The 15,154-nt window shown below is 41.1% G+C and overlaps 1 protein-coding gene across 1 annotated transcript in view; it reads right to left on the bottom strand.

Moving 5' to 3' along the window:
- LOC142760453 (phospholipid scramblase 1-like) overlaps positions 1-15,154 on the bottom strand; it is a 65,796-nt gene that overhangs the window by 28,791 nt on the left and 21,851 nt on the right. The window contains exon 4 of the mRNA XM_075863644.1: positions 7,338-7,558. Coding sequence (XP_075719759.1) covers positions 7,338-7,558 — 221 coding nt within the window. The remainder of the gene's footprint in view (positions 1-7,337; positions 7,559-15,154) is intronic.

The raw sequence follows: 15,154 nt of genomic DNA, 5'->3' as shown, positions 1-15,154 counted from the left end.
CTTCTCTATCGTGGAACGAGATCAAGACCGCAGCTCTGATAGTGCTTGCGGCGGCTAGACTGTACACCGTGAGTGCTGTGACATCATCAGAGCTCGACTGCTAGGCAGTGTGAGCGAGATGTGTGAGTGCTGTACTCGCTCACTCTCGCTGCATTGGAAGCATTCAATGAATAAGGTAAGATTATTGTATTTTCTACTATATTAATCTCTCCCTCTATATTCCTGTCCCTATTACTAAGTCGGTATTATCCCGACAGACGTTTCGCTCAAAATAAGCTTCTTCCAGGGACGTCACAGCACTCACGGCGTACAGTCTAGCCGCCAAAAGCACTATCAGAGCTGCGGTCTTGATCTCGTTGCTCGATGGAGAAGTGTGCAGCAGCAACGCGGTGACAGCTGACAACGTCTGCTTCTCTACACTTTATCACGGGCTGGGAGAGCCTAGCCGAAACTGCCGCAAGTAACATCCTTGTTGCGGTCCTGATCTCACTGCCTAATAGGGAATTGTGGTGCAGCGACGCTGTGACAGCAGACAAGCGGCTGTTCCGCTGCATCTAACTACGGGCTGGGAGAACGCAGCCCCCTGCTGTTTTGCTTGATAAAACATAGCTGTTTAATAATTCAGCAAAACAATTTAGTTATGTTAATACAGCTTCAATGAGTACTCCCTCGTTTTCCCATTAAGGTGGACATAGCCATTCACACAGAATGGTGTCTTCAATCGATGGGCTTTGAAACACAGTTGTATAAAATAAGAATACTGAAATAGAAAAAATAGAAAATATATAAAATACTACAGTGCAATTTAAGGGGACATTGCACTGTATATTCCTTTCCCTACAACTGTCGGTATCAATGAAATAATTTGAAGGCGACATAAGTTTGATTGTTCTTGCCCCCCTTTTTTCCTCTTTTCCCTTACCTAATATTTCATTGTAAATATGTGCCATCTCCTCTCATAGACGCAGATTAGCTGCATTAACAACTGTTCACTGTTTTTGTTTTTTTGTAACTGGGATAATGTATAGACAGGGTTTTCTTCAGTGCACAGTTTGTCATATGTATGCACGACTGGAGCCGGAGTTCCAGGGTGAATATCTCTGTGGCAGATGTGAGGATGTTGGTCACCTGGAAGCTCACATTAGAGATCTTGAGGAGCAGAATGCAACACTGAGGAAGATAGATAATCTTGAGCTGAGCATGCTGCTCACGGAGCATGCAGTTAGTGGGTTAGAACTGGAGGGTGAAGACATGGGTGAGCAGGATCAGGCAAGCAGCTGGGTTAATGTAGTTAGGGGCAGTAGAAAGGGGTCCGAGAAAAGGAAGGCCAATCCTGTTTCTGATATTCCAATCAAAATTGCCAAGTTGGGAGACGATGCGAGGGTGTCTGTCTCAGAAATGGCAGCCCTAGTGGATACTGATCTCCCTAACAGCCGGGAGAACAGCCCAACATGGTAATGCAAGTAAGCCAAGACAATTGATAGTTGTAGGGGATTCTATAATCAGGAAGACGGATAGAATAATTTGTCGCCAAGACCGCCTCAACCGAATGGTTTGCTGTCTCCCTGGTGCCAGGGTTCGGCATGTGGTGGAACGGGTGGACAAATTGCTGGGAGGGGCTGATGATGATCCAGCTGTTGTGGTCCATGTAGGTACCAACTATAGAATAAATGGTAGGTGGAGGAGCCTTAAGAATAATTTTAAAGAACTAGGCTACGAGCTGAAGGGAAGGACCTCCCAGGTTGTATTCTCAGGAATAGTGCCTGTGCCATGCGCATCACAGGAAAGACAGCGGGAGCTCAGGGAGTTAAATGCATGGCTTAAGTCTTGGTGTAGAAGGCTTTGGGTTCCTAGAGCACTGGGCTGACTTTTCATTGGGGTACAAACTGTATTCTGCAGATGATTTGCACCTAAATGGAAGGGGGCCCGCTGTGCTGGAGGAGAGAATTCTAGCTGGGGTGGTGGAGTATTTAAACTAGGGCTGAGGAGGGAGGTCAATGTAGAAAATAAAGGGGTAGTCAGGTTAGAGAGGGGTCAGACCTTATTGGTGGGGGGTGAAACAGACTGTGGGGAGAGGACCAGACAACAGGGTAAGGAGATGCTTTTGTTACAAAACAGCAGTGTAAATAAAAATGGCCAAATAATGTCAAATAATCACATTTCTGATAATAAAAGTGAAAAACTGAAAGCCAAGATAAAGTGTATGTTCACAAATGCCAGAAGTCTAGCAAGCAAAATGGGGGAGGTGGAGGCCTTGATACTGGAAGAAAATATAGATATAGTTGGTGTTGCTGAAACATGGCTAGACTCTTCACATGTCTGGGCTGTAAATCTACAGGGTTTTACACTGTTTCGGAAAGACAGGGCGAATAGGAAAGGTGGTGGTGTATGTCTGTATATGAGAAGTGATATGAAGGCGAGTGTGAAAGAGACAATAGCGGGTGAAGATTGTGAGGAGGTTGAAACCTTACGGGTGGAACTAGAAAGGGAGGTAAATACTGAAAAAAATACTTTTGGTGTAATCTATAGACCCCCCAATATAACTGAGGAGATGGATGATCAGCTATTTAAACAGATACAGCGGGCTGCACAGGCTGGTACTGTAGTGATAATGGGAGATTTTAATTACCGGGATATTAATTGGTGTCAAGGTTCGGCTTCAACTGCAAAGGGGAGACATTTCCTGAACCTGTTGCAGGAAAATGTTATGGGCCAGTTTGTGGAAGACCCGACTAGAGGTGAAGCTCTGTTGGATCTGGTCATTTCTAATAATGCAGAGCTTGTTGGGAACGTCAATGTTCGTGAAAACCTCGGTAACCGTGAGCACAATATAGTTATATTTTACATATACTGTAAAAAACAAAAGCGGGCTGGGAGGGCAAAAACACTTAAGTTTAAAAAGGCCAATTTCCCCAGGATGAGGGCTGCAATTCAGGATATAGACTGGGAAGAACTAATGTTAAATAATGGGACAAATGATAGATTTTCAAATCAACTTTGGGTAATTATAGTGCAAAATCTATTCCTATAGGTAACAAGTATAAACGACTAAAATTAAATCCCACATGGCTTGCACCTTCTGTAAAAAGGGCAATACATGACAAAACAAAGGGCATTTAAAAAATACAAATCTGAGGGTACAGATTTAGCCTTTTTAAATTATAAAGAGCGTAATAAAATCTGTACAAATTTAATAAAATTAGCAAAAATACAAAATGAAAAGCAGGTGGCCAAGGATAGTAAAACAAATCCCAAAAAATTCTTCAAGTATATAAATGCAAAAAAGCCAAGGTCTGAACATGTAGGATTCCTAGATAGGGGTAATGGGGAGTTGGTCACAGGGGATCAAGAGAAGGCAGAGTTACTAAATGGGTTCTTCGGTTCTGTATATACAATACAACTAAGAGCAGCGGATGTAGCTTGTGCCAGTGCTGTTAATATATCAGTTGATATACTGAATTGGATGAATGTAGATATGGTCCAAGCTAAATTAAATAAAATAAATGTGCACAAGGCCCAGGGACCAGATGGGATACACCCTAGAATTCTTAAAGCGCTTAGTTCAGTTATTTCTGTCCCCCTTTTCATAATATTTAGAGATTCTCTAGTGACTGGTATAGTGCCAAGGGACTGGCACAGGGCAAATGTGGTGCCTATTTTCAAAAAGGGCTCTAGGTCTTCCCCAGGTAATTATAGACCAGTAAGCTTAACATCCATCGTGGGGAAATTGTTTGACGGGCTATTGAGGGACTATATACAGGATTATGTGACAAAAAATAGGATTATAAGTGACAGCCAGCACGGTTTTACTAAGGACAGAAGTTGTCAAACTAACCTGATCTGTTTTTATGCAGAGGTGAGCAGAAGCCTAGACAGACGGGGCCGCTGTGGATATAGTGTTTTTGGACTTTGCAAAGATTTGACACTGTCCCTCATAGACGTCTAATAGGTAAATTAAGGACTATTGGTTTAGAAAGTATAGTTTGTAATTGGATTAAGAATTGGCTCAAGGACCGTATCCAGAGAGTTGTGGTCCATGATTCCTACTCTGAATGGTCCCCGGTTATAAGTGGTGTACCCCAGGGTACAGTGCTGGGACCACTGTTATTCAACTTATTTATTAATGATATAGATGGGATTAATAGCACTAATTCTATTTTTGCAGATGACACCAAGCAATGTAATATAGTTCAGTCTATGGAAGATGTTCGTGAATTGCAAGTGAATTTAAACAAACTAAGTGTTTGGGCATCCAGTTGGCAAATGAAGTATAATGTAGATAAATGTAAAGTTATGCATCTGTATACCAACAACCTGCATGCATCATATGTCCTAGGGGAAGCTACACTGGGGGATTCACTTGTTGAGAAGGATCTGGGTGTACTTGTAAATCATAAACTAAATAACAGCATTCAATGTCAATCAGCTGCTTCAAAGGCCAGCAGGATATTGTCGTGTATTAAAAGAGGCATGGACTCGCGGGACAGGGATGTAATATTGCCACTTTACAAAGCATTCGTGAGGCCTGATCTAGAATATGCAGTTCAGTTCTGGGCTCCAGTTCATAGAAAGGATGGCCTAGAATAGAAAAAAATACAAAGAAGAGCAACGAAGCTAATAAGGGGCATGGAGAATCTAAGTTATGAGGAAAGATTAAAAGTATTAAACCTATTTAGCCTTGAAAAAAGACGACTAAGGGGGAACATGATTAATTTATATAAATATATTAATGGCACATACAAAAAATATGGTGAAATGTAAAAACCCCTCAAAAAACAAGGGGGCACTCCCTCCGTCTGGAGAAAAAAAGGTTCAACCTGCAGAGGCGACAAGCCTTCTTTACTGTAAGAACTGTGAATCTATAGAATAGTCTACCGCAGGAGCTGGTCACAGCAGGGACAGTAGATGGCTTTAAAAAAGGGTTAGATAATTTCCTAGAACAAAAAAGTATTAGCTCCTATGTGTAGAAATGTTTCCCTTCCCTTTTCCCATCCCTTGGTTGAACTTGATGGACATGTGTCTTTTTTCAGTCGTACAAACTATGTAACTATGTAACTATGTAACTATGTAACTGTGCTAGTCGTGAAGCTAACTTGGTGGTGACGGAGGAGGTATATCTTAGAACTTGGGAACCTTCAGCTTTCTCTGCTTTCACTGCAAAACAACGTGACTATACTCTACTGTTAGGGTATGTACACACAGCCTATTTTCAGACGTAATTTGGGTGTTTTACGCCCGAATTACACCTGAATACGGCTACAAACATCTGCCCATTGCTTTCAATGGGAGTTATGTTGTTCTGTTCCCACGAGCCTTTATTTTACGGCTTCGCTGTCAAAATACGGCGCGTAAAATGACGGCTCATCAAAAGAAGTGCAGGACACTTCTTGGGACATTTTGGAGGCGTTTTTCATTGACACCATTGAAAAACAGCTCCAAAAACGGCCGTAAATACGCCGCGAATAACACGCGTTGTTAAAAAAAACGTCTGAAAATCAGGAGCTGTTTTCGCCTGAAAACAGCTCTGTATTTTCAGACTTTCTTGGTCACTACGTGTGAACATACCCTGAGGGTATGTTCACACGCATTGTTTTCAGACGTAATTCGGGCGTTTTACGCCTCGAATTACGCCTGAAAAAATGGCTCCATTACGCCTACAAACATCTGCCCATTGCTTGCAATGGGAATTAGGATGTTCCCTTCCCACGAGCCTTTATTTTACGCGTCGCTGTCAAAATACGGTGTGTAAAATGACGGCTCATCAAAAGAAGTGCAGGACACTTCTTGGGACGTTTTTGGAGGCATTTTTCATTGACTCCATTGAAAAACAGCTCCAAAAACAGCCATAAAAAACGCAGTGAAAAACGCGAGTTGCTACAAAACCGTCTGAAAATCAGCTCCGTATTTTCAGACGTTTTTGGTCACTACGTGTGAAAATACCCTTAGCTGAACTCACTAGGAAACTTTTTGATCAGTTTTTATTCTATATTTTGGGAGGGGTGGTGACAAAGAAAATGGCAATTCTGGCATATTTATTTTTTTTATTTTTTTTGCGGTGTTCAAGGTGCGGGAAAAATAACATTATAGTTTGGGTTATTATGAACGCGGTGATACCAAATATGTGTACTTATTTTTTTACATTTTCATTCTGTTTCTTATAATAAGACTTATTATAGGAAAAAAGGAGTTTTCATTTTTTTAACTTATAACTTTTATTTTTAGACTTCTATAAAATATATTTATTAACTTTTTGTAACTTTTTTTTTTTGTCCCACTAGGGGACTTGAAGACCTGCAGCACTGATCGCTGCTATAATACATTACACTAGCTATGTAGGGCAATCACAGGCTGCAATGGTCACATGGGCTGCAGGAGGTTAGGCCACAAGAGGTCAGGCTGCAAGGAGAACAGCCGGGAAGAAATGGAGCCATCGCTGATGCAACGCCAGTGAGGTAAGAATTTTTTTTTCCCTTTGCCTCTGTTTTCCGTAGCGGTGATAAATGCCAAAAATCTGCACTACAATTTAATGTGGTTTCTCAGCCAGAATTCCCTATGTGTTCTAAGTTGGATACACGTTATATTCGACCTAGGGCAAAATACCCTCATGGTTAGATGATCTGTCAGAGGCACACAGGAGACGCTGTCCGTTGAGTCATCAGTCCAATACACTGACAGTTACAGCTTAAAGCAGCGATATGCAGCTTCTATGTCGAGTGGATACATAGAAGCTGCATCTTTAAAACTAAGCAAAACATTTTATAAAAATATTTGAAAGAAATGCTTAAAGAAGACCTATCACTAGGTGATATAAGTCGAACTGGTTTACTGACCTTAATAGCGCTGTGTCCCTAAATTTCAGCAATTTTTTTTCCTGGTCAAGCCCCTCCCCCACCCTCCCCCCCCCGCCCCCCCCCATGAAGATATGGACCACTGTTGTGTTGGCTCTCTATATGCTAACTTTCTGTAGATAGCCAACGGTTTGGAGCTAGCTTCAGCTTGAGGGTAATTCTTGCCTCATTGGCAAGTCTCATAGGGAGATAACACAACAGTGGGCCATATCTTTGGAACGGGGGTCTAGGAAAAAAAAACTGCGATAATGTATTTGTACCAAAAAATGGTACCTACATAGAGTACAACTCGTCCCGCAGAAAACAAAGTCTCATACAATTACGTCGTACAAAAACTAAAAGAGTTATGAGCGTCGGGATGCAAAGAGGGAAATGTAAAAAAATTGCTCTGTCCTCAAGGCCGTGTCCTTAAGGGGTTAAACTAAATTTGGATGAAATAATTAAGAATAAAAAAAATACTTTTGCACCTTTGAACCCTTTTATACTTACTCTTTGCAGGCAGCAAGGAGCGATACAGCAGGTACATCTAAGAGGTCTTATTAATCGTATTACTTCTTGGCCATTGATATCAGTAATCACTATAGCAAAAGAACGGGCACTTCCACAAAAATATCGATTGCAGCAACTGTTTTCTTCTGCAGCAAAGTATACTCTCTGACCCATGCTGTTTTTTATTTCATATTTATTGTTTGTTTCAAAACCTGTAAAGACTAAAACACAAAATAATTAAGCAATAACACAATAAAAATGTATACAAATACAAAATATATACTGATCAGCCAAAACATTAAAACCACTGACAGGTGAAGTGAATAACATTGATTAGAGGTTTCCGTTTGCATCACCACTGATTTCAATGGTGACGGATCTGGTGCCAATGGTTTCCGTTTGTCTCAGTTGTCTCAGTTGTGCAGGGGTTCCGTCGGGTTCCGTTGTTTTGACGGAATCAATAGCGTAGTCGACTTTTTTTTTTTTCTGATATGGGCTCTGAATAAAGTTAGGTGTCTGGTTTGGGGTCTGAATTAAGTTAAGGGTCTAGATTGGGGTCTGCTCTAGGGTCTGAATATACTTAGGGGGTCTAGTCAGGGATCAGAATATATTTATAGGGTTTGGCCTGCAGCGTAAAAATATTTAGTGGGTCTGGTCTGGGGACTGACAATTTTTTGAAGGGATCTAGTCTAGGGTCTGATATTAATATAGGGGTCTGGGTTCTCATTTCAGTATAGGTGGTCTGAATATATTTAGGGGTTCCTTTTTGGGGTCTGATATTAAAATAGGGGTCGGAATATATTTACCGATGCCCTTTAATATAAGCCACACCCCTAAAAAGGCCACTCCTATATCTGTCGTGCCCCGCTGCTCGAGTCTTACCCTGTTAAGATCTCCCCTGGTTGACATCTCCATTACAGTGGCATTACAGCTACAGTAAGTACGTCACTAATCTTACTGAAGTTAAACTATTTGCGCACAATTTTTAACCCCTTCCCTCTTTAGCCACTTTTGACCTTCCTGACAGAGCCTCATTTTTCAAATCTGACATGTGTCACTTTATGTGGTAATAACTCCGGAATGCTTTCACCTATCCAAGCGATTCTGAGATTGTTTTCTCGTGACACATTGGACTTTATGTTACTGGCAAAATTTGCTCGATATGGTCAGTATTTAATTGTGAAAAACACCAAAAATTTGCGAAAAATTGCAAAAATTAGCATTTTTCTCAATTTAAATGTATCTGCTTGGTAGACAGGCAGTTATACCACACAAAATTGTTGCTAATTAACATCACCCATATGTCTACTTTAGATTGGCATCGTTTTTTGAACATCCTTTTATTTTTCTATGACCTCACAAGGCTTAGAACTTTAGCAGCAATTTCTCACATTTTCAAGAAAATTTCAAAAGGCTATTTTTACAGGGGCCAGTTCAGTTGTGAAGTGGTTTTGAGGGCCTTATATATTAGAAACCCCCAAAAAGTCACCCCATTTTAAAAACTTCACCCCTCAAAGTATTCAAAACAGCATTTAGAAAATGTCTTAACCCTTTACACATTTCACAGGAATTCAAGCAAAGTAGAGGTGAAATTTACAAATTTCATATTTTTCTGCAGAAATAAATTTTGAATACAATTTTTTTTATAACACAGAAGGTTTTACCAGAGAAATGCAACTCAATATTTGTTGCCCAGTTTCTGCAGTTTTAGGAAATATCCCACATGTGGCCATAGCGTGCTACTGGAATGAAGCACCGGCCTCAGAAGCAAAGGAGCACCTAGTGGATTTTGGGGCCTTATTTTTGTTAGAATATATTTTAGGCACCATGTCAGGTTTGAAGGGCTCTTGCAGTGACAAAACAGTAAAAATCCCCCAAAAGTGACCCCATCTGGGAAACTAGACACCTCAAGGAAATTATCTAGGGGTGTAGTGATCATTTTGACCGCACAGGTTTTTTACAGAAATTATTGGAAGTAGGCCGTGAAAATTAAAATCAACATTTCTTCAAAGAAAATGTAGGTTTAGCGATTTTATTTCTCATTTCCACAAGGACTAAAGGAGAAAAAGCACCGCAAAATTTGTAAAGCAATTTCTCCCGAGTAAAACAATACCTCACATGTGGTCATAAACAGTTGTTTGGAGACACGGCGTGGCTGAGAAGGTAAAGAGCGCTATTTGGCTTTTGGAGTTCACATTTAGCAGGAATGGTTTGCGGAGGCCATGTCACATTTACAACGCCCCTGAGGTGACAAAACAGTGGAAACCCCCAACAAGTGACCCCATTTTGGAAACTACACCCATTGAGGAAATTATCTAGGGGTATAGTGAGCGATTTGACCCCACAGTTTTTTTGCAGAAATTATTGGAAGTAGGCCTTGAAAATAATAATCTACATTTTTCAAAAAAAATTTAGGTTTAGCTAATTTTTTCTCATTTCCAGAAGGACTGAAGGAGAAAAAGCACCACAAAATTTGTAAAGCAATTTCTCCCGAGTAAAACAATACCCCACATGTGGTAATAAACGGCTGTTTGGACACACGGCAGGGCTTAGAAGGGAAAGAGCACTATTTGGCTTTTTGAGATCACATTTAGCAGGAATGATTTGCGGAGGCCAGGTCACATTTGCAAAGCCCCTGAGGGGACAAAACAATGAAAACGCCCAAAAAGGGACTCCATTTAGGAAACTACACCTCTTGAGGAATTCATCTAGGGGTGTAGTCAGCATTTTGACCCCACAGATGTTTCATAGAATTTATTAGAATTAGGCAGTGAAAATAAAAACAGTCCTTTTTCTTCAATAAGACGTAGCTTTAGCGCAATTTTTTTCATTTTCTCAACAAATAAAGGAAAAAAAGAACCCAAGATTTGTAAAGCAATTTCTCCCGAGTACGGCAATACCCCATATGTGGTCATAAACTGCTGTTTGGGCAAACGGCAGAGCTCAGAAGGGAAGGACCGCCATTTGGAGTGCAGATGTTGCTGGATTGGTTTCTGGGCGCCTGTGGGCCCAAAACAGTGGAAACCCCCCAGAAGTGACCCCATTTGGAAACTATACCCCTCAATGCATTTACCAAGGGGTGTAGTAAGCATTTTAACCCTTCAGGTGTTTTGTAGAAATTAGTGTTCACTCGATGTTGCAGAGTGAAAATGGGATTTTTTTCCATAGATATGCCAATATGTGGTGCCCGGCTTGTGCCACCATAACAAGACAGCTCTCTAATTATTATGCGGTGTTTCCCGGTTTTAGAAACACCCTACATGTGGCCCTAATCTTTTGTCTGGACATATGACAGGGCTCAGAAGTGAAGAGTACCATGCGGAGTGGAGGCCTAATTTGGCGATTTACAAAGTATTGGTTCACAACTGCAGAGGCTCAGATGTGAAATAATAAAAAGAAACCCCTGATAAGTGACCCCCACTATGGAAACTGCACCCCTCAAGGCATTTATTAAGGGGTGTAGTGAGCATTTTCACCCCACAGGTCTTTTCCATAAATGAATGCGCTGCGGATGGTGCAAATTAAAAATTTATATTTTTCCCTAGATATGCCATTCAGTGGCAAATATGTCATGCCCAGCTTATGACGCTGGAGACACACACCCCAAAAATTGTTAAAAGGGTTCTCCCGGGTATGACGATGCCATATATGTTGAAGGAAACTGCTGTTTGGGGACGCTGTAGGGTTCAAAGCCTAGGGAGCACCATTTGGCTTTTTGAGAGCGGATTTTGCTTGGTACTATATTTGTTTGAGTATTGCTGGTGTTTTATAATGTGGGGGTACATGTAAGCGGGGTGGAGTATATAAGGGGCATATTCAGGTGGTATAAAAAAATATATATAATCTATAGATGTGTGTTACGCTGTGAAGCAATCCTTTCCGCACAGGCCAGTGTCGCACTGATAAATGGTGTCATTTCTTATCCCCCTTTTGGTTCACACTCCGCACCTTTTGTAGTTTGGGGAATTTTGCTGGGAAAGTGTTGTCCTGGTATAATACGGGCACCGTCGCTTCCAGCGGATATGTTTGGGCTCTCCCCTTCCTTGTTCCCTAATTTTAGGTCCTTGATAAATCGCCTCTTGAAACAGAAGAAATGTTCCCCTCGGGCACAACTGCATATTTTTTTATTTCCTGACTTATTGGAGCCATAACTAATTTTATTTTTCATAGACGTAGCGGTATGAGGGCTGGTTTGTTGCGGGACGAGCTGTAGTTATTATTGGTACCATTTTGGGGTACATGTGACTTTTTGATCACCTTTTATCCTATTTTTTGGGATGCCAGGTAAACAAAAAAACGCAATTCTGGCACAGCTTTTTTCGTTTTTTTTATACAGCGTTCACCATGCGTTATAAATTACATGTTAACTTTATTCTGTGGGTCAGTACGATTCTGGCGATACCTAATTTATAGCACTTTTTTATGTTTTACAACTTTTTGCACAATAAAATTACTTTTGTAAAAAGAATGTATTTTTTCTGTCGCCAAGTTGTGAGAACCATAACTTTTTAATTTTTTTGTCGACGGAGGTGTATGAGGGCTTGTTTTTTGCGGGACGAGCTATAGTTTTTATAGGTACCATTTTTGGATACGTGCGACTTTTTGATCACTTTTTATTCTAATATTTGTAGGGCAAAGTGACCAAAAAACAGAAACTCTGGTAAAGTTTTTTACGTTTTTTTTTTACGCTGTTCACCGCGTGCAATAAATAATATAATATTTTGATACCTCAGGTCATTACGGTCGTGGCGATACCAAATACATATGGTTTATTATTATTTTTCAATAATAAAGGACTTGATAAGAGTAAAAGGGGGATTGTGTTTTATTTGATTACTTGAAACTTTTATTGTTTTCAAACTTTTATTTTTTGCACTTTTTTTTACACTTTTTTATACTTTTTTACACTTTTATACTAGCTCCGGTTTCTGCCATTACAGGTGGATGTCAGCTGTACAGTACAGCTGACTTCCACCGCTGATGACGCCGGATCAGCACCTGACCCGGCGCCATCTTGCCGGCAGCTACGGAAGCCGATCAGGCTCCGCCGCCGGGCGGATCTTGACCGGCTTCGGTGCTAGGCAGACCGGGAGGCCAGTATTAGGCCTCCGGTTGCCATTGCAGCCACCGGAACCCCGGCAATTTCATTGCTGGGGCTCCGATGAGCTGCAAACACCTTAAGTGCAGCGATCGCATTTGAGCGCTGCACTTAAGGGGTTAATGGCGGGGATCGAAGCTAATTTCGGTCACTGCCGTTACAGTCGGATGTCAGCTGTAAGATACAGCTGAGATCCGACTATGATGGCACCGACTCAGCTTCTGAGCCGGTGCCAAACATTTGACGTAAATGTACGGCATTTTGCGGGAAGTCAATGATTTCCATGACGTACATTTACGTCAAATGTCGGGAAGGGGTTAAAGATCAGGAACCCCCTTTATGCTTGCCCATTTTTCCTGCTTTTAACATCACCTTAAAGGGGTTATCCGGGACCAAAAATTGTATTGCATTAATATTTGTATGTAAAAAGAAGTTCATTACTAATGTACTTTAATTTAAAATCCGGTACTAAATCAGGCAGTTAAAACCCGGTGAATTGTTTCCGGACGTCCTAGTGCTTTTTTAATATTGATGATACGCGGACACGGCCCCACATGACTGAGGGCTTGCTTCCTGTGATATTTATGTCGGCGTGTTATCAATCGCATGACCGCAAGGGGCTGTCACATTGCCTATTGCTGGAGTTGCCGAGCAGAGCATCAGCTAGCGCTTTGCTCAGGACTCCAGCACTGCTCCCGACATTTGGTCAGTGACTTTAGGGGTTTCCTATCGCTGGAATAACAGAGCAGAGCACAGTCCACAGTGACCGTGACGTTGGCAACAGTGCTGGAGTCCCTAGGCAGAGCATCAGCTGATGCTCTGCTCAGGAACTCCAGTGATAGGAAACCCCTGAAGTCACCGACCAAATGTCAGGAGCAGTGCTGGAGTCCCGAGCAAAGCGCTAGCTGATGCACTGCTCGGCAACTCTAGCAATAGGCAATGTGACAGCCCCTTGCGGTCATGCGATTGATAACACGCCGACACAAATATCACAGGAAGAAAGCCCTCAGTCCCGTGGGGCCGTGTCGGCGCGTCATCAATATTAGAAAAGCTACAGGACTTCCGGGAACAATTCACCAGGTTTGAAGTGCACGATTTAGTACTGGTGGTCAACTGCGCTATTGATTCCGTCAAAACGATGGAACCCTGTCACAGCGGTGACAAACGGAAACCATTAGCCAGGTTTCCGTCACCATTGAGTTCAATAGTGAGGGAAATGGAAGCTATAGTTTCAGTTTTCCTTTCAGTTGAGGGGTTAATCCGACAGAAACCTCCAACGGAACACCTCAGGGGAAAGGAGCGCTGATGTGAAAGGAACCTTACATCATCAAATATTAGGTTTTGACATTCTCAACTTGTGTAGACTTGTTCCTACAAGTATTACAATGAACGTTTATCTATTTACACACAAAACCTCTGAAATGAGAGCTGACTTAACGGTAAATATTAATGAATATATAATAGGAGTAATGAGGATCTAGATTACAAACATAAAGGGACCTGGCAACAGCACCAAACATAAGATTACCACATATGTACTCTTAAATTACACATGAACACAGTCATTATTAACATTTTTATAAAAGTAATAATACCTCCACCAAGTGAAATAAATTGGAATCTAATGTAACCGCACATGGGGGAATATTTATTAACCCTTTCAGGACTAAGCCATTTCTTGCTTTTTCATTTTAGTTTTCCACTCCCCGCCTTCCAAGAGCCATAACTTTTTTTAGTGTAATTAGGGCAATTTTTTTGTGAGAGAAGTTGTAGTTTCCATAGGCACCATTTAAAGTACTATATAATGTACTGAAAAACTGAAAAACAAATTCTTTGTGGGGTGGAATTGGAAAAACTGTCATTACTTCATTGTTTTTTGGGTTTTGGTTTTACGGCTTTCAGTTTGTGGTAAAAATGACAACTAAACCTTATTCTGCAGCTCAGTACGATTACGGTGATACCACATTTATATAGATTTTATATATATATATATATATATATATATATATATATATATATATATATATATATATATAGAAGATCCAAACATAGGAGCAGCACTGTGTCAATAGCCAGAAACGGTTGGTGCTAGCTTCAAAATATCAAGGAGTGACGGGCTCCTCATGCATATATCCAAGAAAAAGAGACTGGAAGCAGCACTCAGCAAAAAAATGTGAATTTATTCACCAACACAGCAACGTTTCACTTCCTCCATGGAACCACTGGTAGAGCGTACAGAATCACTTCACATTACACATGTCGAAGTGACTTTGTCATTTACATTTTACAATGCCCGTGTAATCTGATTTATGTGGGTGAAACTACAACTGAATGCAGGTTGCGACTGAATAACCATAAATCTAGCATTCGGACGAAGAAAGTTGAACTTCCTGTACCTAGACACTTCGTAGAGTTGGGACATAGCGTGCAACAGCTTAGATTTTGTATTATTGATAGGGTTCCCCCCCTTAAACGTGGGGGCAATAGGGAACTGATCCTCAAACAACGGGAGGTTCAATGGATTAATAAACTTAACTCCCTTCATCCCAATGGTCTTAACATGGATTATCCTTTGAATGTATTCAAACGCTGATTGTATGTGTACAGTTAGAACTTTTGGATGTGATTAACCTTTTGGATGTCTGTCCTTCTCTTTTTAAGGCACTTGTTTGATGTACCTTTGTGGACCCTGGGGTTCTCTTGCCTGATGGTACCATTC

The sequence above is a fragment of the Rhinoderma darwinii genome, chromosome 4 (genome assembly GCF_050947455.1).
Source record: "Rhinoderma darwinii isolate aRhiDar2 chromosome 4, aRhiDar2.hap1, whole genome shotgun sequence".
Lineage (NCBI taxonomy): Eukaryota > Metazoa > Chordata > Amphibia > Anura > Rhinodermatidae > Rhinoderma > Rhinoderma darwinii.
The sequence above is the reverse complement of the archived record's forward strand: the minus strand, read 5'-3'. Positions and strand labels throughout refer to the sequence as shown.